Consider the following 26,587-nt stretch of genomic DNA (forward strand, 5'->3'; position numbering starts at 1 on the left):
TTTACTCTGCATTTAGGTGAGGGGCGTGCTGGCTCAGGGGACTGCTAAAGTATGTCACCCCTCATATGTAGGTCACTGGTTCAGCTCCAATCTAGGTCAGCAGTGACCAGAAACACTACCAGCTCCCTGCTGCTTGGGAGCTAGCTGGAGGCAACAGGTTGGAGCCAGGGTGCAGCAGGCACAGCATTAAAAATGAAGCCCTGCTTCTGGAAACACAGGTTTCACCCCCTGGGATTTCTCCCCTTGAGAGAGATGAAGGAACACCGGAGATGTGGTGAGTATCCTCTGCTCCCCTTACTCCAGACGGGTGATGCACAAGCTGTAGACTCTCAGCCCCCAAACTGATTATTTGACACCTTTAAAACTTGGCTGCCCTGAACCCTTACCCTCATGGCATTTTTGCTCATGTCACTAGAACTGCCCATGGTGCAAATACTCAGAGAACAGGGTCATCATTAGCAACACACCTTATTTCCAATTCTGTCTTTAGAGAAAATATTCATTGGCAGTGACCATACAATTAGTATTTCACTTCTGAAACAGTTAATGACAACTTGACCAGAAGAATAAAGGGCAAAAATCACTACAGTGTTAAAGAGCTCTGGGAGTTAAATACGTGCTGCAGTAAATGAGGTGTGACGGCAGGCTGCTGCCCAGCACCATTGTGTTACAACAAAGTCCAGAAATGACTTTCTGAAACGTAGCTACAGTCTGGGTCCAAGCGGGTGAGAACGGATTTCGTTCCTGCTGTTAATGAATTGCTAAAAATAATATTAAGTCATTTCATCCCAAATCGCTAACAGTTATCCTGTTATATACATAACCCATTTTACAATTCCTGGCATTTAAGATATGGCTTTAGAACACCGAGAATTTCAAATTCATTGTTATTACTTGATTACACCCTCAGAGGTCAACAACTGACCATTGGGTCTGACTCTGTACTCCACAGACCTGTTGAAAATACCAGCTGCTACCCTGAAAAGCTTGAAATCTGAGTATAAGATCAGATGCTAGAGGTATGCCCAATTAAAGACAGGGAGTGACAGGAGTAGAGAAGTAGGATTAGCAGACAAGGAGTCACTATTTTTTTAAGTTAGCATTATGTTAGATTGTACAATTTCTAAATAACACTGCCAGATAAAGTAACTGATAAAATTAATGTAATAGTTACTAATGGCAATGTCCCTGACTTCCCCTACAAGTTTTACAAACTCTTGCTTTGCAACAACAGTGTTAATTAGAACTAACATATTTAACAGTTAAGTAATAAAAAGAATAATAACATTGTGAAACTTGGGTTAAGCAATCAGGGCAGGAATTGACAACAGTGAGCTGCCTAGTGTAAGTGCTTTTTAATTAAGATTTGAGCAAAACTTTACTCAAGGGCTTAGATTTTTTTTTTCAAACGTGTTTTTAGAATTAGGCTCTTAAATCCACCCAGGCAACATTTTTTTTTTTTAAGAATGTGGGCCAGTAATTTCAAGAATACTTTGGGGCAATCTCTTAAATCAGAGGGGTTTCTTAATCAGTTGAACTATGCACAATGAGCATTTTGTTAGACAAATTTATTCTCCGTTTCTGCTTGCTTGCAAAGAGGCAGGATCGTACCGTAATTACTGGAAACCTGGTAACCAATATTCCCATCCAGCAACACATCCCCTCTCCCCCAGACATTTCCAAGTACCCTTTCAGATGCAAAACCAGAGGGGGCTTGGATTTAACATACCACACGGCCCCAGTGCACAGAAGGAGAGGTTTTGAGGCAGGGAAAGTCTCCCTTGCTGGAGAGGACATCACTCCTCTGTTCGAGGGACACTTACACAGCGAGACTGAGCCGCTCCCAAAGTGTTACCTTATCGTCCCAGCAGATAAATGGCCATAGGAGCCGCTCGCTGCAGAGCTGCTTCTGGAGTTGTTAATGTATGCCACGAGGGAGTTTGGGGAGGTCCTGATCATCGTCTGGAGATCGATGCTGGCATCAGACAGTGGGGAGATGGACAGGGCTCGTTTTCGGCTTAATCTCGGAGTCACCCGCGGGCTTGAAAACCGGGACACTGTAGGAAAGAGAGAGGAGGGGAGAAAAAAGCAGAAAGTCAGACAAAACCAGCATGCTGCTCCCTTCCTGCAGCCAGGTGAAGGGAAGGAGACGCCCGGTGGTTGAGGGTGGGTTTGGGCAGGCGAGGGGACACCTCACAGAGCACTCCCTCTCTGTGCTGGGGGCAGAGAGGAGCTCTGGGATGGGCAATGGAGGGGGGCTGAGACCTGCTGCTCTTGTGCCTGCCGCGGGATGTGTAAGAAGCGGTGTGGGCAGCAGCTGCGCTTGGGTGGGAGGTTTCCTCTCTGCTCGGTGCCGAGTGACACGGGTCAAGCAGCACAGCAAACGCTGGCGTGCTTCGTCCTCCTCAGAGTATAAACAGAAGCCTGTCAATCATCCCTTTTCTCTGGCACTAAATTAACTTGAAATTAAAAGGGAAAAGGCCCCGGAAGATTTCTGCGAGCGCGGCCGTTCCTGTTGACTTGGTGGCAGGAGGAGGCCAGCGGAGCTGCGCGTCAGAGCCCGGGCGGCCCCCAGAAACGGTGCGTGTGTTGGGAGCGGGATGAAAGGAGTGTGAGCACAGTGCTGACCCCCCAATTAATGAGGGAGGAGAGACTCCAGGAGCCCCAAAAGTAAATTAAGAGTTTTAAGAAAAGCAATTTGGCAGCTCAGGCGCAAAGTTCAAGCTCTCCTCCTCCAAGGGGACCTGCCAGTGCCTGGACCCTATTAGCAATTGTCAATCATTCAGGCATGAAGTCATTTTCAACCCTGCCAGTCCCATTTGTGGATCTGCAATACACGGCGAGTTGCTGCTCTACTAATTTGGCCTCCCCGCGTGTTTCAGCATCGCTAACTGGAACAACTGACTTCATCCCGAGGAAACTCTGCCCAGGACTAAATCACCTGCAAGTCACCGGGTGGTGCGGGTGGGAGCCGGGGCTGGGCAACATCACAGCGGTCCCCGAGAGCCAGGTACCAACTCTGGCTCCTGGCCGAGCCCCAGCCCTGCCTGGATGGGCTCGTGCCTCCAAAGCCAGGAGAGAAGCCTCCAGGGAAGGAGCTGCCTATCTTTAAAAAAGATTCCTAAGAGTAAAAGTATGCCACTGGGCCGTGCGGTCTGGCGGATGATCCCCGTCATTCACCCAGGTGAGTGCAGCGCTGTATTACTACCTGGTTTTTCCGGCAGTGGTCTCCCCAGAAAGCTGCCCTGCAGGCTTGCTCTGGCTATATCGTATTAAAGACTGTGAGGGAAGAAGTAACTTGCCCAGACAGGCAATACGAGCTGTTTTACTTCATACAGTCAGAGGGACAGATTTTGGTTGTGTATCGCCAAACACAAACCCAGCACTTTGCAGAAGCACGAACTTTCTGCCCTGCAGATAGTGCTGGTACAAGAGAGGGTGAACGGGACGTACAAATTGGCAAAATATATCCTGCTAGCATGACAAAAGAGCTCCTCGATTTCTGTTGGCTCGCAGAAGTTTGTGTCAACATTTTCCTGACATCAGTGGCTAGGCTTCAGTCTCCCAGTGCCCACGAGTCACCCGTGTACCTAAGTGGCACCACCATTACCATGCCTGGGTGCTGTGCGACTGATGGGATTTAGTGCCATTGTCCCCTTGCTACCCTTAATGTCTCTCGCTGCACAAGTTAAGTGACTTGCCCAAGGTCACCCTGGAAGTCCAAGGCTAGGTTGGTACTTGAACCAAGCACTCTTGTCGTTCTTGTCCTATGACTGAGAAGCCTCAAGAATTGCTGGCTGTGATGCCTTCACTGCAAGGCTAAAAATACTGGGAATTTCTCCTAAAAATCAGGTTGTTGTATATATGCTGAACCCTTTCTTAGAGTATTTTGTAGAACTACATTTTCCAGCTTCATGGAGCAGAGAGAAGCTGAAAACATGACTCAAAGACCAGGTAGCAAACCCAAAAATCACACAGCGGTCTACAAAATCACCTTGTGACTGTTAAAGCCACCCTGTGATCTGGTGGGACTAGACTCAAACTTTCCAAATGCTTGCGGCCGGCCCTTCCCAGCCCTGCTCTGCTGCAGAGTGGCACGTCCCTCGGGAGCTGGAAAAGCAGCCGCCGTCTTGCAGAGGTGCTAAGGAAGCAAAACTAAAATGAGCGAACGAATTCCCCTCTGCAAAGGCGAGTCCTGCCTAAAGGCTGGATTGGAGAACACCCAAACTTCACACTTTGTTCATGAAATCTGGGCCCTGCCAGGGCCCCAAACCACGCAAGGGTTGCTTGGGTCCAGATCATAAAGGTGAAAACAGTGCTATGTCCACAACATAGTAACGTATTAATATCACTGATGCGAACTAATTGATTTTTTTTTTTTCCCTGGCAGTAAGGCCAATACAGGGGCCACGATCCAGGAAGACCTGGGTGCTGTTGCCAGTCTTCTGCAGCCACATCTCCTTGAGCAAGTTGCTTCTTCTTTGTGTGTCCCTATTTCAGTGTCATCTATTCAGATGAGCCCCTGTACAGAGGGTTTGTGTTTTACTCCCTATGTATTACACCTTGTGTGATGGGGCTCTATCTCAGCTGAGTTGACAATGTTTCTGTCGTACAAATAATATGCGTCTTTCCAGATATGGATATTGCTTTCTGCATTTGCATTCCCACAGTCTCCTCCTTCTCTAACAGAAGGAAGCAGGCCAGATTTGACAGTCATATTTATCTCTGTTACTCCCACACCTCAAGGGAGATCTGTTTATTAATGTGCCACTTCCCTTGATAAATTACTAAATAGAAAGAAAAGCCTTGTACTCATTTCTCGCTGTTCTTTCCAATGATTTATGTCCACAGCGCTGGTTCAGCCATTGGTCACTGTTAATTTGCAGAGCGAAGAAGTCCTGATGTCCAACAGAAGCCCTGGTTTTACCGGTGCAACCAACGTGGGCACCCTCCTGGCTGCACACAGGTATGTCATTTTTTCCCCGTGTAAAAACTCTGCTGGAAGCTGTCAGATTTGCAAGCTGGCCTGGGACTTCCTGGCACCAAACCAGTAATATGCATCGTGTTACTGTCCGCTCTAATTTAGATCTTGCACATACCGTGGGCAATATGAAATGTTTGATAGCAGATCCAATAGGTTAGGCTCATGCTTTACACAAAAGCCTCTGAGATCTTGCGGGCTTTCAGGGAAAGCTGTGACCTAAAATTAAGCTATGGATGAACAATTCATCTCTTCTTAATAACAGCCTGCCCGAGATGCCCAGAAAGGGAAGTGTCCGGCAAACATAAAAGGAATTTAACCACACAAGGAAGCACTCATGAGTGCATTTAGGAAGAGGGAAACGTTTCACAATTATTTCTGAAAAGCAGATTAACAGCTGCAGGATCATTCTTAATAATAAAATCAGCTTGACCTCATCCCCTGATCTGAGGACACGGAGCATGAACATTAAACGATAGCAGGCAACAAAAAAGATAAAAATTAGAGTAGCTGTACACATAGGCAAGGTGTTCAGTGTTGCTCAGAATAGGTAAGCAAAATCCCGTATTGCCTGAGGTCCCGTGATATTTCAAAGGAACCACTGCATACAACTTTTCCAGCACTGACTGCCCAGAGAAGTAAATGAAGGCAGGATCCATTTTCAGGCACACAGAGATGGAGACGGAGAGCCTCGGGACGATTTATCACTAAAACTCCCCCAACTCACCTTCCTTTTCAGAAATGCTGACTTAGCAAACCCAACAATGTTAGTTTCAAGATTTTTTTGGTATTTGGAAAAAGCGTTAGGAGAAAAGTTTCCAAACTGTTTGAGCACTCCCTTCATCACTCATGAAAGAAAAATAAAATAAAATTCAGTTGTTGTTCTAAAAGAAGTTTTGTTTAGAAGCCTAAAGTCATCATAGGTTACAATGAATTTGAAAATGTCAGAAGTTAGACCAAAATTAGGGAATTATTTAAAATTAAATTCAAATCATCTGCCAGAGTTTCAGTTTTTGAAACAAACTTCTCTATGCCTCTCTACCTCAAATACAACCCTTTTTCACCGTCAGTCGCTTTCCCTTGAATAGTACTCCTTCTCACTCGGGTCCAGAAAGAAGTGATGGACCAGCGCCCACACTTCATACAGGGTCTGTGAATTATCATGAGTTACTCAGAAGCCAGGATTTTCTTCCCCAAATTAAATTTACCCACAATGGGCCAGCAATGAGCTGTAGGGCCACTTCTGCACGCATGGCAGCTTGTGGTGCGAGCCCCGCGGCTGTTCCCAGTGCTGTCGTGCCAGAGGCCTGGCCAGCTCGGGATCAGGCCCAGACTCCCAGGGGAGGCTGGAGCCGAGGTTCCTGCCCCAGCCGCTCGCCATGGCCGTGGGCTGTCTGAAGGACACCGAGGGAGGTGGCTTTCCTGCAGGGAGATTTCAGGCCTCCGTATCGCATTAGAAATTGTGGCAGCAAAGGAAAGGGCTCCCTCAGTGGGAGCTCCTTCAGGGCTTCGTGCCTCTGACCCTCCTTTTTTTACCGGAGCCTATGCAGAAGTTTCAGGTGCCTCTTTACGGACAAGCACATTGCTGTGGTCTCGATCACAGAGGGACATCGGGGAAATTTGCTTCCAAGTGGCCGAGCCCATAAGGCATGTGGGCTGCAAATGCTCACCCCCTTCCCCACTGAAACACGGCCAGGGCCTCCGCTTCTCCTGCATGCCCCACCAAGCCCTGGGATAATCCCAGCGCTATCAGCATGGTCCCTGTCCCTGGCCGCTCACCAAGGAAACTCCACCCAAAGCGTACAGAAATACCCCCTCCTCCCGTCATCAGATTAAATCCACGGGCAGTATTAAAACGCAGGACGATCCCTTCATCAAGAGGCAGCAGCAAAAAGCTACTCACGTTCTTCACATAACCAGTTCCTTATTCCCCTCTCCCCTTCTGCAGTGGCAGCACACGTCTCACTTAGACTGCAGCAGATGCTGGACATTTGTTCTGGCACCAGACGCTGTCCTGGGACCCTTCTTTCTTCCCTCCCTGGGGCCTGATCAGCTTCGAAGTTCAAGGAATACTAATGCTTCCCTCAAATCCTTGCTGAAAGACAAGGCTGCATTCTTCTACTCCCAATCCACAAGGTGACTGTTTAGACGACCCAACTTGCATATGTAAATTGAATTCTTTAGAAACCAGAGTGCAGCGGGATTCCAGACAGAGCGCTTATGGGATGCTCTGGGACTTTTTCTCTCTTCTGCACATATTTTTCTGGGGAGAAAAACAGCATTGCTGGCTAGAACTGGGTGGGAAACCGTTTCCCATTCTCTGAACCTTTTCTGAGATTTCAGCAAGTTTCCATTCTGCGCTGGGACAAAGAAAACAACAACAAAAAAAAGTTCTTTCAGAGTTTTTAAGGAAGCGACCACAGGGCGCGCCGTCTACCCGGAGTAGCCAACAGCTGGCTGGTTTGTGGAAGTCATCTGCGACCCAGCACACCCAGCCTGCACACCCCAAGCTGCTGGTCCCTCAAGCGCCAGGCGAGGCACTTCTTTCCCGGGTCACCGTGAGGCTGGTTTCCCTCCGTCTCTCCAGATGGAGCAGTCACTTCGTGTCAACCTGCTGGAGGAGTCCTGAACTCACCTCTCGCTCTCCTGCTAACTGCAGTAACCGCCGGGCTGCACTGCCAGCACGGCTCCTCAGCCCGAGGACTATTAAGTCATTTACTTGAAGTAGAAAGGCTCCAACAACAGTGACTGCGAGAGGCCGACGAAGTGGCCAGTGAACAGTGAATCACTGTTTGACTTGGGGGAAATAAAGTCCTACTTGATCATTTGCCCACATCCTGGGCAACTGTGCCAGATGCTGGTCTGTTGGCTATCCTGCGCTGAACAAAGCCTTTTCCCAGCTGAACTGCTGTTATTAAGTCAAGACTTTTGTGACTGCCATGCACGGGGCAGCAAGAAGCAGGACAGGGATCCCCTCCCTAGCTCCAGAACCGGATGAAATGCCACTGCAGCACTGCTGTTGGTAACCGCTGGGTTGCACAGACATCTACGCAGCACTCGTGACCTGAGTGACTGCCTCTGTACAGTGCTGCTTGGACATAAATTGAACTCAAGATGTTTTTTCTCCCATTCCCTGACTCAATACGGACAACCCAAACCCACTTTTGACACTGTGCAAACCGAAGTGATGGATTTAAAGACAAGCTTGGCTTCCACTGCTGGCCGTGGGACTCCTTATTCTGAAGATCTGCATCTTGTTCCCAGAGCTGCCACTGCTCTGCTCTCTGATCATTTGATCTTTCTTTTCCAATGGTGAAATGGCTTTGCTTTGTACAATACTTAGAGATCTTCTGATGTACAGGGCTATTAGAATACAAACAACAAGTCAGTCTGGATGCACTCCTCTTGAGAGCAAATGGCACTTCCAGAAGGGCTGTAGGTAATGACAAAAGCCCTTGTGCTTATGGAAAAAACAGCTGGATGCACTAAATATGCTCAGAAAGCTGCAGCCATCTTCAGTCTCCTCTGTGCCCTCCACCAATCTTTTCTGCCTCATGGGCGCCCTCACCTCTCACCCTATAACCTGAATAATACACCATGTGGCACACACTTCTAGGATAGAAATGTAAAAGACTGTTTGATCTATGCAAGACAATCTCAGAAGTGTCCCACCAGCCATGCTGTGACATTGGAAAGGGGCTTACTTTTGCTTTGAAAACGTAGGCTTTCTGGCAAATCGATATAAGACTGGATTCAAACTCTGCTCTTGGATTAAGAGTCCCTGCTTGGATGGACAGAATGAAACAGGCCAGCTACCTGTAGGGTTATTTAGTTTTCACTGTCACTGGCCTGAAGACCCAAGCAGCCTGGTGCGTAACACTGAGATTTGGTCTACTTTAGGGGTTTAACTATTGATGTAGCTGCACAGTAAAAAATCTGCAAAAGAGATGCAGCTGTGGATCACCCTTGCTCAGTTATTATTTAAACACTCTGACACATGGACAGTACCAACAGGCTCCAGCCAACACTGATGCCCTATTGCTTTCCTGACCCTACGCATCTGATACAGTGAAAAAACACAGACAAACTCAGAGTCACTGAGGGATTCTCCAAGAAGTGCTGCTAGAGCAACCAGAAGGGCCCAGCTGCATGGAAGAAAAACCATTCTCAGTGTCTTAGACTCCCATGGACCTGCAGATGCTTGGAGGTGATGTGACACTGAATAGGCCTTTTTTTTTTTTTTTTAAATGTGCTTATCTTCCTCTTTTGCTTTTGCAGGTGTCAGTGTTATCACAGATGTGCTGCATGTGGTCTAACAGGAGCTACCTGCATTTCAGCAACCAGCAAAATAACTCCTGTAAAGTTTGTAGATTCTGGGTCTCTCTGGGAAGAAAAGGGCTCTCTCAATAAGAGATGCTGTGAGGCAGTGACTCACTAGGTTTTTATGCATGCTACTGATATTCTTGTCTCAGAAAAACACCATAAGAGGATGCTTTATTAAATTATCTGTTCAACTATTTACTTAGTCCCCACTGATTTAAATTTTTGAAATAGCTTTCTAAAGAGAGAGGGATACTCCAGCTCGTCAGCCAGAATTTCAGAGCCATCCATTTTACTCTCTGCCTAATAATGAACAATTCTTTCTTCATGCTGACACTGGGCCTCCTTCATCAGACAGGCTGGTACACTGGGGATAACGGGTTAAGCCCACCCACAAAATACCAACCTAGGTAAGGTAGCCTGATGTCTCAGGATCCAGACTTGATGTTAGGAAACACTAGAATGGAAAATAGCAGCACTTAAATTCATCTGACTTCAGCCATGCTTTTATATGCCTCTCTGGACCACAGCTGGTCACAGTACCTGCAGCAGCACCAACCGCAGGGGGAGTGAGGAAGGCTAAAGCAGAGCACTGCACGTGATCACAGCAGAAGCCCTCCCTGGGCTGATGGATAAAGCTGAATGCATAGACCAGAGACTGGCACTGGGCTGCTGCTCGTTCACATGTTCTTAAAAAGTAGCCTTCCGGTATCTCAGGCTGCATCCTCACGATGTACGAAAGTTTTTGTCTCACTCAGAGCACGCGAAGGCCCACAAAAAGCTTTCCAGTTACTGATCAGCAAAGCTTTACCGAAAGATCAAAATAAATGCTTGGTGAGCCCTGGCTTTCCAATGCGTAATGGTCACGAGCATGGCTGCATGAAATTGGGACCTTTGTTACGTGACTTACTCTAGAGCCATTTTCAGGAGAAGCCAAGCGGGAAGAGAGTCTTATGCCCAGGGGAATAGCTCGGATGACTTCGGATAAAGACTGATCTTCATCAAAACCTGAGAACAGGCATCTTGGTGTGCTGAACGTCAGCCTGCACGAGCACGAAAACAGTTGTGTTTGCTTCTCTTACTGGCTGTTTATCTGGCACTTCAGTGAGGCACTGCCGGTCAGAGATGGACTAATAAGGAGGCAAGGAGGAAGGAGTCTTGTTCAAGAGCCTGAGGAGAACTTGGCAGAGCCCATTTGCACCCATCTGCTATAAGCACAGACTTTAACCCTTCAGATGGAAGACTGAGAGCAGCCTTACTGTTTTGCAGCAGAGAAACCCTGAACGTATTTTGGATGTTAGAGGCAGGATGACATCAAGGAGCATGTGCTCTCCCTTTCAGCCTAGGATCCAGGGTTCCAATCAGTCTAGGAACTGGCAGCAGAAAATGACTACTCAGGTAAAACTTTGGCAGCAGCTGCAGACGAGAATTTTTTTATTTTTTTTTTAAGTTAGAAACATCCGAAGTCCCTATCACTGAACAGCCGGAGCAGCTTTTATCATTCTAAACCAGTCACTTTACGAAGCAGCAAGACCGCAAAGTCTTTCATCTTAAAAGCTCAACAACAGAAACTTTGAAGCGGTAATGAAATGATGCAGAACCCCACTCTAAAAATTATAATGGTCCACAAGCAAATCCAAAGGCAGCCCAGCAAACAGAAGCTGGGATCTGAAAGCTGAGCCAAGACTTCTCTTTCTTGCAGCAGAACTAATCCCCAAACTGCCCTCCAGAATATCTGTGTAACCCCAGTTTTTACAAGATATGGTATAAAGTGAAAGGAAAGAAATTTCTAGCGGCTCTAAAAGTCAGACGGACCTCAGATACTCTCCCACATAAACATTACCCATCACACCAGGGCAGCGGTCAGGCCGTGGGGGTGACTCAGCACTGCAGTCATTAACATCATTTTATTTCTTCTTCGTTTAGCCATGAACCAGAACTTTCTGGGTTTCTAATGCCTGATACTAGTATAAATACAGCATTCCTGCAATTTTTTTTTCTCCCACAAAGTATGAACACAATCCTCGCCACCGTAGCTCCCTGTTAATGTACTTTTTCTCCTCGGGGGTTTTGTTTTACAGTCTCCAAACCCAGAGGAGGGTCCTGCTGTGCCAAGCACTGGGACAGGGGGAAGTGGCCAGCCCCTGTCCCAGACGCCGGCCAGACAAAATGTCAGGGCAGGCGGGCAGGATGGGGAGCTGGAGCTGGGACTTGCCCCACAGCACGCAGTGGTTGCCCATGGGTAAGGCAGTGGGACAGCAGCATCGCCCTGTCTGCTGGACCAGCCCACCTCCTACCAATGCAGCAGCCCTTCCAAAAACACCTCAGTGCATGTATTTTAAATTAGGCATAATTTATATATAGGTCTGTGGAACAAGGCGATGTTTCAAGCCAAAAATTATCCAGCAGCCCATGGGTTTCAGCAGGGCAGGGTGACCACGTACAGCAACCTCCACCTGAAAGACAGCCCCATCCATCTGCCCCGAATTTCTGCGGCATGATCCACTACTCACCGTCGACGGGGCTGAGGTACTCGTGGAGGTGTGCCGTGCTGGCTGCTCCCCCGCTCTGCATCAGGATGTCCCCGTAGGGGTTGGGGTGGCCGGCCATCAGCGTCATTTGGTGGTAGTAGTCTGCGGGGTTGGCTCCCGGCGGTGGTGGGGGCAGCCCGAAGAGGCCTCGCTCCTTCAGATGCTCGTGAGCCACTGCCGAAGCCGGGGGCGAGGAGGAGAACATGGGGAGAAGGTTCCCAGAGGACGTTAGACCTCGGCGCTGAGGCGGGCGGCCCCGTCCCCCCCCGCACCCCCCACCAGCCCTCTCCGCGCAGCCCCGCTCAGCGTGGCCGTGACGTGAGCTTGGGCGTGTTTCTGCGGACAAAAGAAACTAAGCTGGGGCCTCTGCATTCCTCCATTTCCGCAAATTTATAAACAATCTCTCGTTCCCCCTTCTAATAATCCTCCCGTTCGGACGCAGCCGTCGCCCCGGGGAGGGGGGAGAGGGCCCGGCCGCCGGCAGCAGTAACCCTGTCAGCATCCACATCCCTGCCTATTAGGAAGGAAAGACAAATGCAACCCAGTTCCCGATAGCGGTGCGAGGAAATTAAAGCCAAGGTCTAATGCATAGAGCTAGGTTTAGTGTCTGGCAGCCTAAAACCATTTTGGCTGCCAAAGACAATTATGCTCACTTTCTCCCAGCTGTAATTTTTCAAACCTGCCTCCCCACCCACTTGCCCCATTAACTTATTTACCGCGGCCTTATAAAAAAAAAAAAAAAAAAAAAGGAAAAGAAAAGCAACCCAAAACACAATGCCTCTTTTTCATAGCAAATAACGAAACTGGTTTTGACGGGGGAGGACGGGACACAGTACACGCGTGGCAGCCGTCATGCCTCTGCGCTGCCGGCGTCTGGGAACTCAGGCACTTGCCCTGGTGAGGCTGTGGAAAGGAAGCCCTCTACATCAAGATCACGTTTTGGGAGAGGGAAGGAGGCATAATGCATCTCTCCATCACTGCAGGAATGTGTTTTTTACCCACAGAAGATGGTTTAACGCTGCCAGACAGTAAACCAGGGCCTCGTTGCTCTCTGGTGTGTTTTGTTTGCCCCAGTGGTGGCTCAGGAGCTGAGAGACACTGGGATTTGCTGGGTGTGCAGTCTGATAAAGCAATTCTGGTGAAGTGAGTCACAGCTGGCACCTCCCCAAGTCAAAGAAGGGTCATGTTATAGTCAAACATGACATACACAGCAGCCCAAATTCACCATCAGTATAAAATAATGATGACCAAGGGAACTCACACAAATCTATCTCTGCTTTTAAAAAACAAGCTCTGAGGTCCTGGAGCCCTCCCAGGAAAGCTTTGCATTTTCCCCTTTCCCTGCTTGGCTATTTTTGTCCTGGACATGTGGAGCCAGTGCCCATGCTGACCCCACGTGTGGTCTGCCTGGGCTAGGTGGGTACTACCACCTCCACATGCTCTGAACACCAGCTTCCCACACACCCTCGCCTTCTCCTGAGTACTTCAGCAGAGCAGCTCAAGAGCAAGGAGGAAGAGAGGCCCACTCCTTCGCCCTGGAGCCGTGCACGCCCCCGGACACAAAGCCAAGGGGAGACAACCCAGCCGTCATTGCCTCCTCTCTGCTGGGTCATTCACGGACACACCAGGCAGCCAGGACAACTGTGACCCTTCTAGAGGGGAGCAAGGCTCCTGGTAGAGACATCAGAACAGGAAAGCTCAGAAGAGAGCTGAGAGCGCTGCAGAAAGGAACATACTTTAAGCAAAATATTTATAATACGATCCAGTGGTAATAGCTATTCTCACGCTCTGCTTTCTCAGCGCAATGATGCAAAACAAATGTGTAGTTAAAGGGGAAGAAGAGGAAAAAAAAAAAGGAAAAGAAAGAGAGACAGCTTTCCCACTTCAGAGAGCAGCTGTGGAGCCCTCGCAGCTGTAAGTCCCTGGGTTGCAGGGAATTTCAGCGCTGGTGAGCGACAAGCGGCACAACACAGGCATCCCCGGTGGTGAACCCAGGACTGGCCGGGACAGGCAGGATGCGGTGGCGTGGGTCTCTTACCGTCGGCGGGGCTGAGGCCCCTGGCAGCGGAGATGACGGAGAGCGTGGGGCTGCCGTGGACGGAGCGGAGGTAGTGCTCCATGTGGGGCGTCACGTAGGGGTGCGGCGGGCTGAAGGGCGACTCGCCGGGCCCGGCGGGGTGCGGAGACAGGCGGATGAGGGAGATGTCGGAGATGACGGGGCTGCCGCTCAGGGGAGGAGGCCTGAGGAGGAAACAGAGAGAGGCTGTCACTCGCGGCTGCACTTCTCCCTCTGACCCTGCTGGGAGGAGGTTGAGAAGGGGGCTAAAAATCACCTGGTGCCCGGTGGCTCGCCCCGCCTGGGCTGCCTTGCTGAGGGGTGCAGGCTGTGTGGGGCCAGAGCAGCTCCTGGAGCCAGCCCCGGCCCCGACATGGGCAGGATGGGGACACGGGGACATCCATAGTGTCCACCCCGCCACCCAGCCACATGAGTGGATGCAGCTTGGCAGCCCAGACCGCTTAGCCCTCCCACCCGCGTCCATCAGGGCTTGCACAAACCCCCTTGACAGGTCGGCCCTACAGTTCAGAGGGCAAAAGTTCAGGAGAGGTTTTATTGCATGCTTTCTGGGGGCCACCACTGCTAAATGCCTCAGATCTTCCCCAGGCTAAATGTTACCTGAGAAAGGAGCCAGCAAACGCTGAGGATTCAGCAGGTAACAAAAAAAGTCAGAGGCTTTTTTCAGCACTTGAGCAGTTTTCACAGGGCGGGCAAAGACAGAAGAGAAATCAAGCAGACAACTCCCAGACACATCTATTCCAGTATCCTCCGTCCTCTTAACACAAACCGCAGAGGATGCGAGGAGGGGAAGAAAAAATTACAGGCCCTGACCTGAGAAGCAAAGAATCTGATCTAGACACCAAAACAGGCAGAGCTGCCATCAGGCCAAACGGCAGAGCTAAATCTGCTCTGCGTTAGCCTCCCCTGTACTGCCAGGCTGCTGGAAGCGGAGCTGCTTTGGAGTCGGACTCACGCCGGGGCCGGCGCTGGGCCCTGCCCGGGCGCCTCGGCAGGGCTGGGGGAGGTGGACGTGTGCCCGGTGGGACGGCACCCCAGGGACCAGGCACCACGTGGATCTGGCGGTCCTGGGGCAGGGATGTGGGACGCGGGCCGAGCTACGGGGTGGCATTACCAGTGTCCTGCCCTAAGAATATCCAAACCTGACGTTAGTGAGCAAATCCATCGCTGCGCACAGACAACCACAAGCGCGAGGGTCTGAGCAGTTCAGGCACGCCACCTGCACCTCAGGATGTCAGTCCCACCCTGCCTTATCAACAGCTCAGGTGCACTCTAATTTATTTATAATACTTGCATATCAACAAAACCACACAGAAACGTAATATAAGTTTTGCAGACTTATTCAGCAGTTTACGAGCATGTTTGTCTTTGTTTGATCTTCTGTGTGTTTCTCTGTCTTTCTGATAAATTAGTAAACCTTGTGGTTTTTTGAACACTTTCTGCTGATGGGTAGTAAATTAAATGTCTTTTAAAATATTTATAGTTCAAAGTACTCTCCTGTAGCACTACACTGCGTGGCTCACTGGTGTGAAATACAAGGCAGTGAAACCGTATCAGATACAAAGCTCGGCGAGGGACTGGCGGCAATGCACAGCCGCCGGCACGCGCTCCTTGCACCGAGAGCTGGGTTTTGCCAGAGGAACACCCAGCGGGATCCAGCCTGTTTTCCTTCACGGCGCCGAAAGACAAACTTATGATGGCATCGCTATTTCAAGACCTCATAACCTCCCCACCTGCACCGCTCCAGCAGTTCGTTACCCAAATTACGGGCTGACGGAAGCCACCCTCGGAAAGGGCCGTCAGGAAGGCTGCAGCCACGGCCGGCGGGCTGCTTTCTGCTGAGGCTGCTCGTAACAGCGGCCGAGCACGGAGCCGACCGATTTATTTCTACCGGGGAGGAGGGAGAAGTGAATCAAAGCCTCTGTTCCAGATTTAGTTTCAATTCATTTCTAATAATCTCCACCGCCTCATCTGGAAAAAATGAAACGGGATTAAAAAAAATGATGTCATTAAGAAAACATCTGACTAATTTTTCTTCTGACGAAGACTTAATATAAGTGAGGGGGGGATGTAAATTAAAAGCAGCCCCAATCTTCCCTGGGCCACAGAGCCTGCCTTAATACATAAGCCATGAAAGAAGTTTTCTTACATATACAATAAGTTCCCTCTTTCATCAGTACTCACAGCTTCTCCCAAAAGGGTTGTGAACTTCTTTGATGCAGGCTTGAAACTATGTATTACCAGGTTTACGAGCCTTCGGAGCCTCCACTGATCAAACTGTGAGGCCGACATCTAAAATGTGTATAACAATATGAAGGGTTTGCTGTTCATTTTCCCCATGCTAAATTGGGCAGAAATGCTGGAGTCCCTCAGAACAGGAAAACTCCACCCTGGCCAAAAAGGTAACACTGGGAAAAAGATCAAGAATTCCCCCAAAACGCATGCAGCTGGAGACCCGGGCGGTATTTCAGGAGGAGGCTGGCCCTGCGCATGAAGACCAGGTTGGAGAGCAAGTTTGTCCTGACAGCTTTGCCTAAAGCCTCTCATTACCACATCTCCCCATCTGCGTGTCAGGATAGCTGTCCTCAGTCAGGTCTGGCTCCTGAAAGCCCTTTCAGATGGGGATCACCTCTTACTGTTGTACAAGTACAATTCCAGCAAAGCACATCCCAAAACAACGTGGCTTCTGGTAGCTGCCTACCAGGAATAGCTCACTTGGCTGGAGCCACAGCCTCCTCTGCCCCCAGATTCCCCAAAACTGGTCTTTCCCTCTCTTTCCAGTTGCCTCACTGGCATGATTCCGTATCTGAGCCCCAGCCCTAGGCTGTGCCATCGCATCAGCACGCTGCGAATGCACAGCGAGAGACGGCCGGAGCCTCGCAGGGCTGCTCCTAGACAAAGGAGGAGCAAAGTGAGAGGGATCGGCTGCTGCTCTGTAGAAGCAGAGACATCCAGCTCAGTGCCTCGGCTCGTGGGGCTGCCCAGCCCCATGCCCGGAGCCCCTGCCCATGCCTCCTCAACCCATAAATCATGCCCCAAATGCCCCTGTGCCTGGGGAAGAGCTCCTGGCTCTGCTGAAGCCAGCGGTGTGAAAATCTTCTGCCTGCAGCGGGACAAGGGATTTCACCTGACCACGTGCATTTCTGAAGGAACTGGCATTCTGGTTTTCAAATAGGCTAAGGGAATTAGGTGTCCAAACGCCATTAAATTTAATGGGAGCCAGGGGCCTGTTTTCCCCGCGGCTGCGGCGAGAAGCCCAGGCTCTATAATTAATGCTCAGGACTTGTACAGCAAATTGCATCTCTGACGAAGTGCACGAGCCCTGATTCATTTCCCCACCCACCCAGAAGAGGCTCTCCCTTCCCTGCTCACTAACAGAGGGAGACACTGAGACTGGGGAGAAATTAGCTGGCCCCATCTAAGGGCTGCAGGGCGGTGCTGGAGGCAATGCACTCTGCTTAACGCTTTACAGAGCAAGTTTTCACTAAGGCAGTGGACAATGCTCCTCAGTGAGCATAAATGCTTACACTGTTTACCTGCAGTCATGAACCAGCCCTCCCAAAAACTCGTACAGGAGAGATGAGGCACCATCTCCCTGCTGCCGCATGCAGGTCTGGAGCCTCCACAAGGGGTACCCGGCAATGAATGCAACAGTTAAAGAAGTTGCACATTTCTGAAATAATCTCCATCAGTTAAATAAAACTCAGAAAAATGGGGACAATTAAACGGCACTAATGTCCCATGACTAGTCCAAATTAATAGCTATGTGCCAAATGTATTCATTCAGCAGAAAACAAAGGGCTGAATACTTTTCCATATGCTTAATGGAATATGGACACTTGCAGGCAATTGTTTTGCTGTGCAATAAAAAACTGCATGCTGCTACACAGGAATGGAAGCTAGGAACAGAACTGCTTATGGGGGGAGTATCATAGTCTGGTAGAGTTTTGCTATAAGAAGAAAAAATCTTTTAAAGCCAGCTATCCCATCCAAACCCCACATAATAAATCCTTGCTTTTGTTTCATAACATAAATAGAACATCCTGGCTTGATTTTCACAAACGCTGTGTATCCAGAATACCACTCAAAGTCCGAAGGAGATGTAGGAGAGCCATACGGTTACCCCCGAAAGGGTCCACACTTGTGGCAGACACTCTACATATGGGATTCCACAGCTTCATCCAGCAGGAAACCTACAGTACCCCAGCCGAACGGTTCAGTCTAAACAGCTCTCACTAGCCCCTTGACTTCACCTCTGTTTATTTCTGATTTAAAGTTCCTTACAGCAGGAAGGGCGGGAGGTCGCGACACTTGCGCGGTACCCTCAGGATGAAACTCTACGAGGTCCCTCAAAACGAGGCACCTTTCAGAGGTCAGCCCTGGGCCACGACGATCAGATGCATGTGGCATTTGATCATTCACAAAAATTGCCCTCCTCCAGTTTTTTCCACTCGGAAAGCAGAGGATGCACAGGCTGCGGCGCACTGGGAGGACGGGGCATGGAGCTGCCCTGCAGCTGCCCCGACCTCCAGCGACTGCCCAAGAGCATGGGGCAGCCTGGTAATGATGCGATGGGGAATCAGTCCTGCTTCCCAGCTCTCCTGACACCGCATCAAGGTGATAATGATCTGATAAATTGACTTGATGCTCCAATACAGGGCTAGCAACTCAAAGACGCCAGCTTCTGTGTCCCACTAGGAAGATGGGGACCCAAGAGACATCACATGTATCTCCCAGCCTTCCTCTGCTGGGATTGCTCAGCACAAGTCATTTTATTTATTTTTCCTGTAATTTATCAGCTCTAAAATGGGATTAATACTTTTTTTTTTTTTCATACCCACAAAGATGAACGTTATAGGAAATCAGGGCTACCTTAAGCAATTCAACAACGCTTTCACTTACAGTAAAGCCGGACAAAAATTCCTACAGCTTCTCTGCAGAAATTTAACAGGCATGCTTTGAGCAGTTCATGTTTTCTCCTTTCCCCTCAAATATGGCTTTGAGGCATTGAAAGCATGAAAAAACAAAGAAGAAAAGATATTTTAACAGTGAGGGCAAGTTCCCATTAGAACAGTTTATAGAGGGAAGTGGTAAATTCAGTACTGCTGCAAGACTTTATGGCAAAACTAGATGTTTTTCTAAAAGATGGGCTCTCTAAATGTGTCACAAGGTTTGGAGTTTTAATAGTAGGAAAGACTAATTTCTCCCACTGTAGAAACGAAAAGGGAAATCCTATGCCCAGCATCACAGATGTCAGATCAGATAACTGTGGAAGCTACTTGGGGTCTTAACAGACACAAATCTCTGCATATAAAATCCTTTATTTGTGGATTTGTGATAAGGCATTGCTTTTAGAAGGTTTTAGGTCTATAAAAAATCCCACTAGGCATCTATTGGCAGTGGTAGTTGTCTAAATACCTTTAAAAATTACACCTCAAAGTCTCATCTTGTACCACTGAAGTCAAAGGAAACTCTGCCACTGATGGCAGGAGCAACAAGACCAGGCCTCTGATTCGTCGATCTCCGTTTTCCATCCACACCATGGAAACAGTATAGTAATCTATGGTGGGTCCAATTTCTTAATATATTTTTTTTCCATTCCCCAGAAAAAAGCATTCAAGACTTACTGCAACTTCTAGCCTGTGAGGTCAATTTAATATATTTGCTCCAGGTAAGAAGAAGAATTTTTTTTCTTTAGAAGTTAAGAAAAAGGCAGACAACTTTCATATTTCCTTTTGAAAGACCATTCTGTTTTCATACACACCTGACTGAATCATAAGTTAAACTACCTAGACGATATTTCAGCAATATATATTGAACCAAGAACAAACAGAACAAAAGATTTAATTCTACTTGATGTAACCGTATTACTATTTTTTATCAATGAAATCAAAAGTATTTTGGTTTGGAACTTGATTTTTTTTTTCCATCTAAGGTCCACCAAAAGTTAGCGATATTCTTGAGCTCACAGGTTGCTGGCAACCTTATTGGAACAAGGGAGCAAGGCTGGGAGCAGAAGTAATCCTGTACAGGAACCGGTCCTCACATTAGAAACTGTCCTAACTACATACGGTTTCTTATTCTATTTATGCAGCATTTAGCACAACGTGGGTCTAGCCTTGGCTGACACTTGTAGGCACAACTGCAACACAATAACAACAACAATAACAATATTTGCTTTTAAAATGGAAGAAAAATGCATATTTTTAATAAGTAAGGTTGCCCTCCATTATACAACACACAAAGAAGCAAGACATCAAAGGCAGAAATTAGAGTTGATACGGGACCTTCAAACCCAAATCAAATTAGTGTCTCTAGGAGAGATCTTTGATTTAAGCTTAATAGTGGTGATTTTTTCCTGGGTTGTTTTATACTTAATCAGCGACACAGCCCACTGTGCAGACATATGTTCCCAAAGCACATCAAAGCAAGTAAACATTCTGTTTCAGATCCTAATATCCTTTTTTATCCAATTATCTTACTTACATGATCTTTTAATTTAAGTTCTGAAAGCCCACCTTTTCACACAAGCTTTCCTTTAGCGATGGAGGTAGAAGGATGACCACCTCAGTTCTTGCGAGATACTCGCCAAAAAAAACCCAACACAATGAATAAATCAAAGCACGGTAGATGAGTCTCTAAGATAGTTTCTTGAGAGATTAATGATGAAAGCCTTCAGAGACGAAGCGTATTGTAAGAAGGGGAACTTCAAGGAAAGTAGCTGAGGGGGAGAGAGAGAAGGAAGGCGAGAGAAAAGGCATGAAAGAAAGCACGGATAAAAGTGCAAGAGCCAACAAAAGTAGTTCGGCAACAGACTGAAAGGAACGATGCAAACCTGGAGGTGTGTGAACTTCAGGTTAAAACCACCAGACGTGAGAACTTGATTCCAATAGTCACAAGATGTGAAGGCCAGGGTGTTAAAACACTGCGGGCTCAGGGTGGGGAAGGGATGAGGGCTGGGAAGCGGCTTTGGGGGTGTCAGGGGCAAGTGAGGTGGGAAGCAGTGAGGAATGAGATGGGGCAAGGTGGAGGCAGGGACCAGATACCGATGGCAGAGCTGAGCGGGAAGCTGAGGGGGATGTGAGGGGATGTTGCACTGGGGAGAGCGTGTGGGAAATGGGTGTTAGAAAGATGTGTCGGATGTGACACAGCCGTTTATCTGCATCTGACTGATTTCCCTTGGGACACATGGTGAGGGTATTAGCACTTTCGAGTGGATACTTTTGCTTGTAGCTGTGAAGACCCTGGGCTTGGGAAAACAAATGGGAAGTGATCCCCGTTTTGTGTCTTCTTCCCATGCTACTTTGGGTGGGGTTTTTCTGCTTTAAAAGAAATCAACGTTCAAGTGTGATGAGGGCTTAACATTTAAAAGACTACCCCTATAGTACTTCTGAGAAGTCCCCTTCCATGTTATGCCAGCACCAACCTGTCACGGAGATGGTGAGTCAATAGCAGCAACGCCGCAGCTGCGGAGCTCATGGAAGAGTCAAGCAAGCCATAGAAAATGCTTATTCATTCATTACATTTTAAATCTGCCTTGGCTCCGTACCCGTCATATCCCAGAAAAGCAAAGAAGGACCATTCCTCTTCATCATGACTGTAATACAATCAACTGGCTGCAGCATTACTCTAGCCAATGTTAACTAACGGAGCCTATGTCAGACATCTATAATTTCATGTTAACAAATTAGGTAGACTCTTGCATTTCCTGGTACCTTGAATGCCCAAGAAGCTCATAACTTTTCTTTATATGCAAAATGTCACAGAAAGGGCAAACAATGTTATGCCAGAAGACCATAGCCAAATCACTTGGTTGGAATGTGCTGTAAATCATGGGGTGAATGGAAAATGAATCTTTGTTCCAGGGCAGTGTCTTCCAGCATTAATGTTGCTGCTAATACCCTCCTTTTCTATTGGGAATGTTTTCTTCCCATAATCCAAGGTCTTTAAATCCTATAACTAAGCAAGACACCAAGGAAGGAAAACGTACACCCAACTAATTATAAAAAGCCAGAAATTTCTTATCCTCTCTTCTGAAATAGAAGGGAAAACCATTGGAGTTCATGCCTCAGAAAGATGCAATGCTTGCCCTAAGCAGCAACAAGCTGTTGTAACCAACTGGAAGTGACCAGAAAAATGTGGCTGACAAAGGGGAAGAAAAATGAACAGGAACAGGTACAGCACGGATCTCTACAAAACCTTTTTAGACACAGCAGTAAGAGGAGCTCTGTAGGTACAGGTGACTGTGATAGCCACACAGAAACACATCTCACACGCACGTACGCACATCCCAAATATGCTGCTGGTGTGCTGCAGGTACCTGCCTCTGGTGCATCACAGCACAAAGAAGTAAAAGACACACATTCCAATAATAGCAAAGCTTTGGGTTGGAGCTCGACAGGTTTTCTGTAGGAATTAATTTTATTGGCATTTGACACATTTTAAACAGCAACAGCACTCACAGAAACCTCAAAAGGGAAATATTCCTGAACAATATATAATAAATACATTGATTTCTAATAATAACCATCTGCCCTAAATCTTCTTGCTGACAGGTTTAGTTGGACCAAAGGCCCCTTTCACATCTACTTCGTGACAGTTCCCATCACTACATAAAGACTTTGAAGTGCCCTAACGCGCAGTAAAATGCGAGATAACCTACCAAACTGTCAATATTTCTTCACTTCTAAAAGGAAATGCTAATGGCACTCGAAGAGCTCAAGATGTAATGTAAGATCTGATCCAACGGGCTGGCTGATCTAACCATCCTTTCCTTTGCTACAAGGATGCTGAACAGCAAGCAATTACATGCTGAAGAGCAGAACTAGGTAAAAGTTTTTCACTGATAACATGACTGCAGGGAGAAAAGCCTTTTTATTCCTAACGAGCTTTTCTCTTAGAAATGTCTTGAGCTTTCTGTGCAGAGCAAGAATTAACAATATACTTACTCTTCCATTTTATTTTCTTCTTTTCAACCTACCACTTTTTTTTTTTTTTTTTTAGATCATTAGAAAAAAAGTAAAGCAGAATGAAACATGGATGTTTTAAAAATCTGGACAATGTCCAGCAGTTAATTTTCCATATGGAAAGGATGAACACAAATAATTCAGAGAAAGCAGAATCTCTCTCCAACTGACTGTGATAAACACCTGGCATTTCTCTACCAGTTCTAGCATGCAGTGTAACGCTGAGGACGGCTCTACTGCAAGGGAAAAGAAATGTGATAAACCAAAGCCTGGTCCTCTGGTAAAACCCTCGCACTGCTAGCAGAACTGTACAACTCCTACAGACTTCAAAGGAGCCAGGCTGCCCCCGCAAACGAGCCCGTGATAAGAAGGAATGAGGTGTTTTATATCACCAACCACGTACCACCCAAAAATCCTTTTGCTCCATTTGTGTCATTCTCTGCTACTGCTCTCCAGTTCACCAATGACAAAAGAAAATCTAACATATTTATCGGGTAAGAAATAGGGTGCCGATGTTCCCCTGCTATTTACTGCTGAAGACTTAACACTCGTGCTTTTCAACCTGTGCTCTGCAAAACCCTTGGGAATCACAAAGAACTCCTATAGGTGCTGTGAAATACAACAAAAAGCCCTGCAAGCCTCCTGTCATTCAGGCTAAATTCACTACACCGTGTTTGACAACCCTGCTGGAAAATTTTTAGGGAGGCCACAGATCATAATAGCTTGAAAAGCCCTTGTTGACCTTGTGCTCCTCCAAATCAATAAAAATCGCATTGGTGGCATTTGCAGGGCAATCACCCTCCACCACCCAGTCCACCCAACAGCCACCGAAGCCATCTAGCACCAGAGCACACATGATTTAGGCACCTCTGCTACGCCAGCACGAAGGTAAGCCTGTCTGCCGAAGTCAGCGGCGCTATATACCTACTGTCACACCTCCCTCCTGCCGCCAGCAGCTCACCGCCACGCAAGGGGAGACCTGCGGGCCTCATCTTTCATTCTCTTATCTCATGCAGCTATTCCTTATGCAGACACATTTCTGTATACAAATCCCATTATACTTGACCCTCGGTTCACCCTGTTTCCATTACAACGCTGTAGACTCAACCAGACTTGCTCCAGTGCCAACTCTGTGCTGTCATTCCTTGCGCAGAGTGGTAATAAAGAAATCACTGTTTTAAGCTGACAAAGAACAGATTTCTTACTAAGTAAACACTGATGTTTTGGTAGGGAAATTAAGTTATAAAATTGTGTCTACAAAGGGAGACCATACAGATGGAGTTTGTTAAGAGACAGCAATACAGTCAACAGTGGTTAATTCAATTGCCTGCTACTTATCAGATTTTTTTTTAAAGGCTTATCCAGCTTTTGCAAATGCAAATGCAGGAAAACATTTCAAAGAGTCATCGCTGTCTTCACTGGGGAATGATACACGCACGCACACGGCTTTTCGAGGCGGAAGAGCCCGCCCTCGCGCATCCGCTGCGGTTGTGGCAGGGACCAGTGGATGGTAGGAGAGGACAGCTGAGCACAGCACAGCTCATCGCTGTGCCACCACATTCCAGAGATGTGCCTTGCTTCCCCCAGTCACTGCTCTCACCTGCCTTTCTACATGCCTGGTGCCCCACACCAATTTTAGATGCCCCAAACCTTCCTTCAGCTCTCTCAAAAACAAGGCACTAAGCTCAGCTGGGAAAAGACAGGGAATTCAGTATCTGCAGTCTTCAGCTGAGCCTTAAATGAGCCCGCCACAACCTTGGATGTCACATCTGATTCCCAAAGGACTCTCTTTGGAAAAAGCCCCGGGCTGACTCCAGGTCACTGAAGCTGCTTCTCTCCTAAATGCAGCAATGGCAGAGGCACAGCCACCCTTTAACCTTGTGTGGAAATTGCAGCTGGGTTTTGGGGTGCTGCCTGCAAAACAGGGTTTGTTTTTACAGCATCAGAGCTTGCAAATGCCCCCAGACATCCTCCTCTTGCTAGCAGCTCTGGTGACAGCCCATGCTGATGGACTGCAGCATAAGGAGGAGGTTCCTCATCACTCCACAAACCTCAAAGACCTCCTCTCTTGTATCTCACTGAACAACAGGTTATGTTCCTGCTACAGCACCTAAGTGACGAGACGGATGAGACCTCCAGCCCCGATTCTACCCGCTCTACCAAGCCCTTGAACCACAAAGAGCTGAGGAAGAGGCAGAGGTGTTATCTGCACGGCTGACTGCAGGTGCCCAACTCACACGGCATGCCCATTGCTTTCCAAACAGCAGCCAGAAGTCTGTCTGGCATGATACTATAGGTACTCTGAATATAACCTCACTCCTCACTTTTGGAGACGGTTTAAAGTGACTAGAGAATTGTGTTTTTTTTTTTTTTCTACATTTTATCTAGAAGGATAGAGAAAATGATATATTTTTTGCATAGGATAAAGATCACTATGGGATTCGCTGTGGAGCATGATGTAAAGTCTCAGGCAAGCCAAAGGGTGTTAACATTATGTGCCCTTTAAGTGATGCACTTAGTCTAAGCAAGATGTGCTGAGGCTGGAACTGTGTAAATACACTGATTTTATTAATAAAAGGTAAAAATGACTTTCTTAAGAAGAGATATTGCTGGGTAATTAAGTCACCAACTATTGATTCTATTTAAAATTCAAGTGAAGGGATATTAAAGATACTCATATTTTAATGAAAACATTTGCAATGGCTTTAATATTTCAGCACAAAATTTTATTTTAACATTTCTCTCCAGTTGTGGAAAAGCCAAACACAGGGCCATTGTACCGCGGTCTGGGAATGAGACAACATAACTGCTCAGGTGCAGTGGATTACTTAACTTATTTAGACAACACCGATCAACTAACTAACCCTGGAAATCAAGACTATGCTGAAATCCCAGCATTGAGCTTTTCCATGTGGCAGCAGCTCTTGAAAATCCCATTAGTCCTCCCTTAGCACCTCTAAGTCTCTTTTGTGGCCCACATTGCTTTCAGTGGGGTGTGAGCTCCTACGCATGTTCAGTGTGGAAGCTGGCTGCTGATGGGAGCGGGATGTCTAAATACCGCCGGCTCTGAGTTTACTTTGAAAATAGGAATTAAGGACCTGCACTTTGTATGTTTTGGGTTTTGTTTTAGTTGCATTTTATGCGTAATTTGCTAAAATAAGCAAAAAACATAACACATGACAGTAAAGAGGGTTTTTAAAAAGGTTTTACCATTTAAATAGTCTATAGCATTATTAGTAACCAAGAAAATTCAACTGTCCAGAAAAGAACCTCTAATATTAACAATTCCCTTTATGTGCATCACATTATAATGCAAGTTTTAAAGCTGTTCATAATGTAATGGCAAAATAATTACTCCCGCTCAGCACCGCAGTACACATTTGGTACTCATGAATGCTGTAAGGATTAATACAACCATTGATGCTGGCTGTAAAAGAGCTTGTAGCCAATAAAAAGGGTACAAGAAGGCACAGTTCATTTTCTAAACTGAAGTATCTGAGGGACTGAGGAAGCTCAAGTCGAGCTGTAAGGACCTGTGGGTAGGAAATCAAATTTTAATTACACAAGTACCACTTCAAAGATCTCATTCTGCTGTTCAATGAAGCAGGCTGAAAGTCCAACAAGCCAAAAATGAACAACAAATGCAGCCCACGCTTTTGTACCCATAGATTTTTACTGGCTTATTTGACAAATTCTTGCAACACTCCCAACAATG

The 26,587-nt window shown here is 47.3% G+C and overlaps 1 protein-coding gene across 7 annotated transcripts in view; it reads right to left on the reverse strand.

Annotated features, from left to right (window-relative positions):
- The window catches only part of GLI2 (GLI family zinc finger 2), a 186,551-nt gene that overhangs the window by 25,188 nt on the left and 134,776 nt on the right, over positions 1 to 26,587 (reverse strand). For all 7 annotated transcript variants that reach the window (XM_048072194.2, XM_048072188.2, XM_066999038.1 and 4 more), the window contains 3 exons: positions 13,871 to 14,073; positions 11,815 to 12,006; positions 1,856 to 2,057 (listed from right to left, as the gene is read on the reverse strand). In XM_048072194.2, coding sequence (XP_047928151.2) covers positions 1,856 to 2,057; positions 11,815 to 12,006; positions 13,871 to 14,073 — 597 coding nt within the window. The remainder of the gene's footprint in view (positions 1 to 1,855; positions 2,058 to 11,814; positions 12,007 to 13,870; positions 14,074 to 26,587) is intronic.

The sequence above is a fragment of the Anser cygnoides genome, chromosome 6 (assembly GCF_040182565.1).
Source record: "Anser cygnoides isolate HZ-2024a breed goose chromosome 6, Taihu_goose_T2T_genome, whole genome shotgun sequence".
NCBI classification, from domain to species: domain Eukaryota; kingdom Metazoa; phylum Chordata; class Aves; order Anseriformes; family Anatidae; genus Anser; species Anser cygnoides.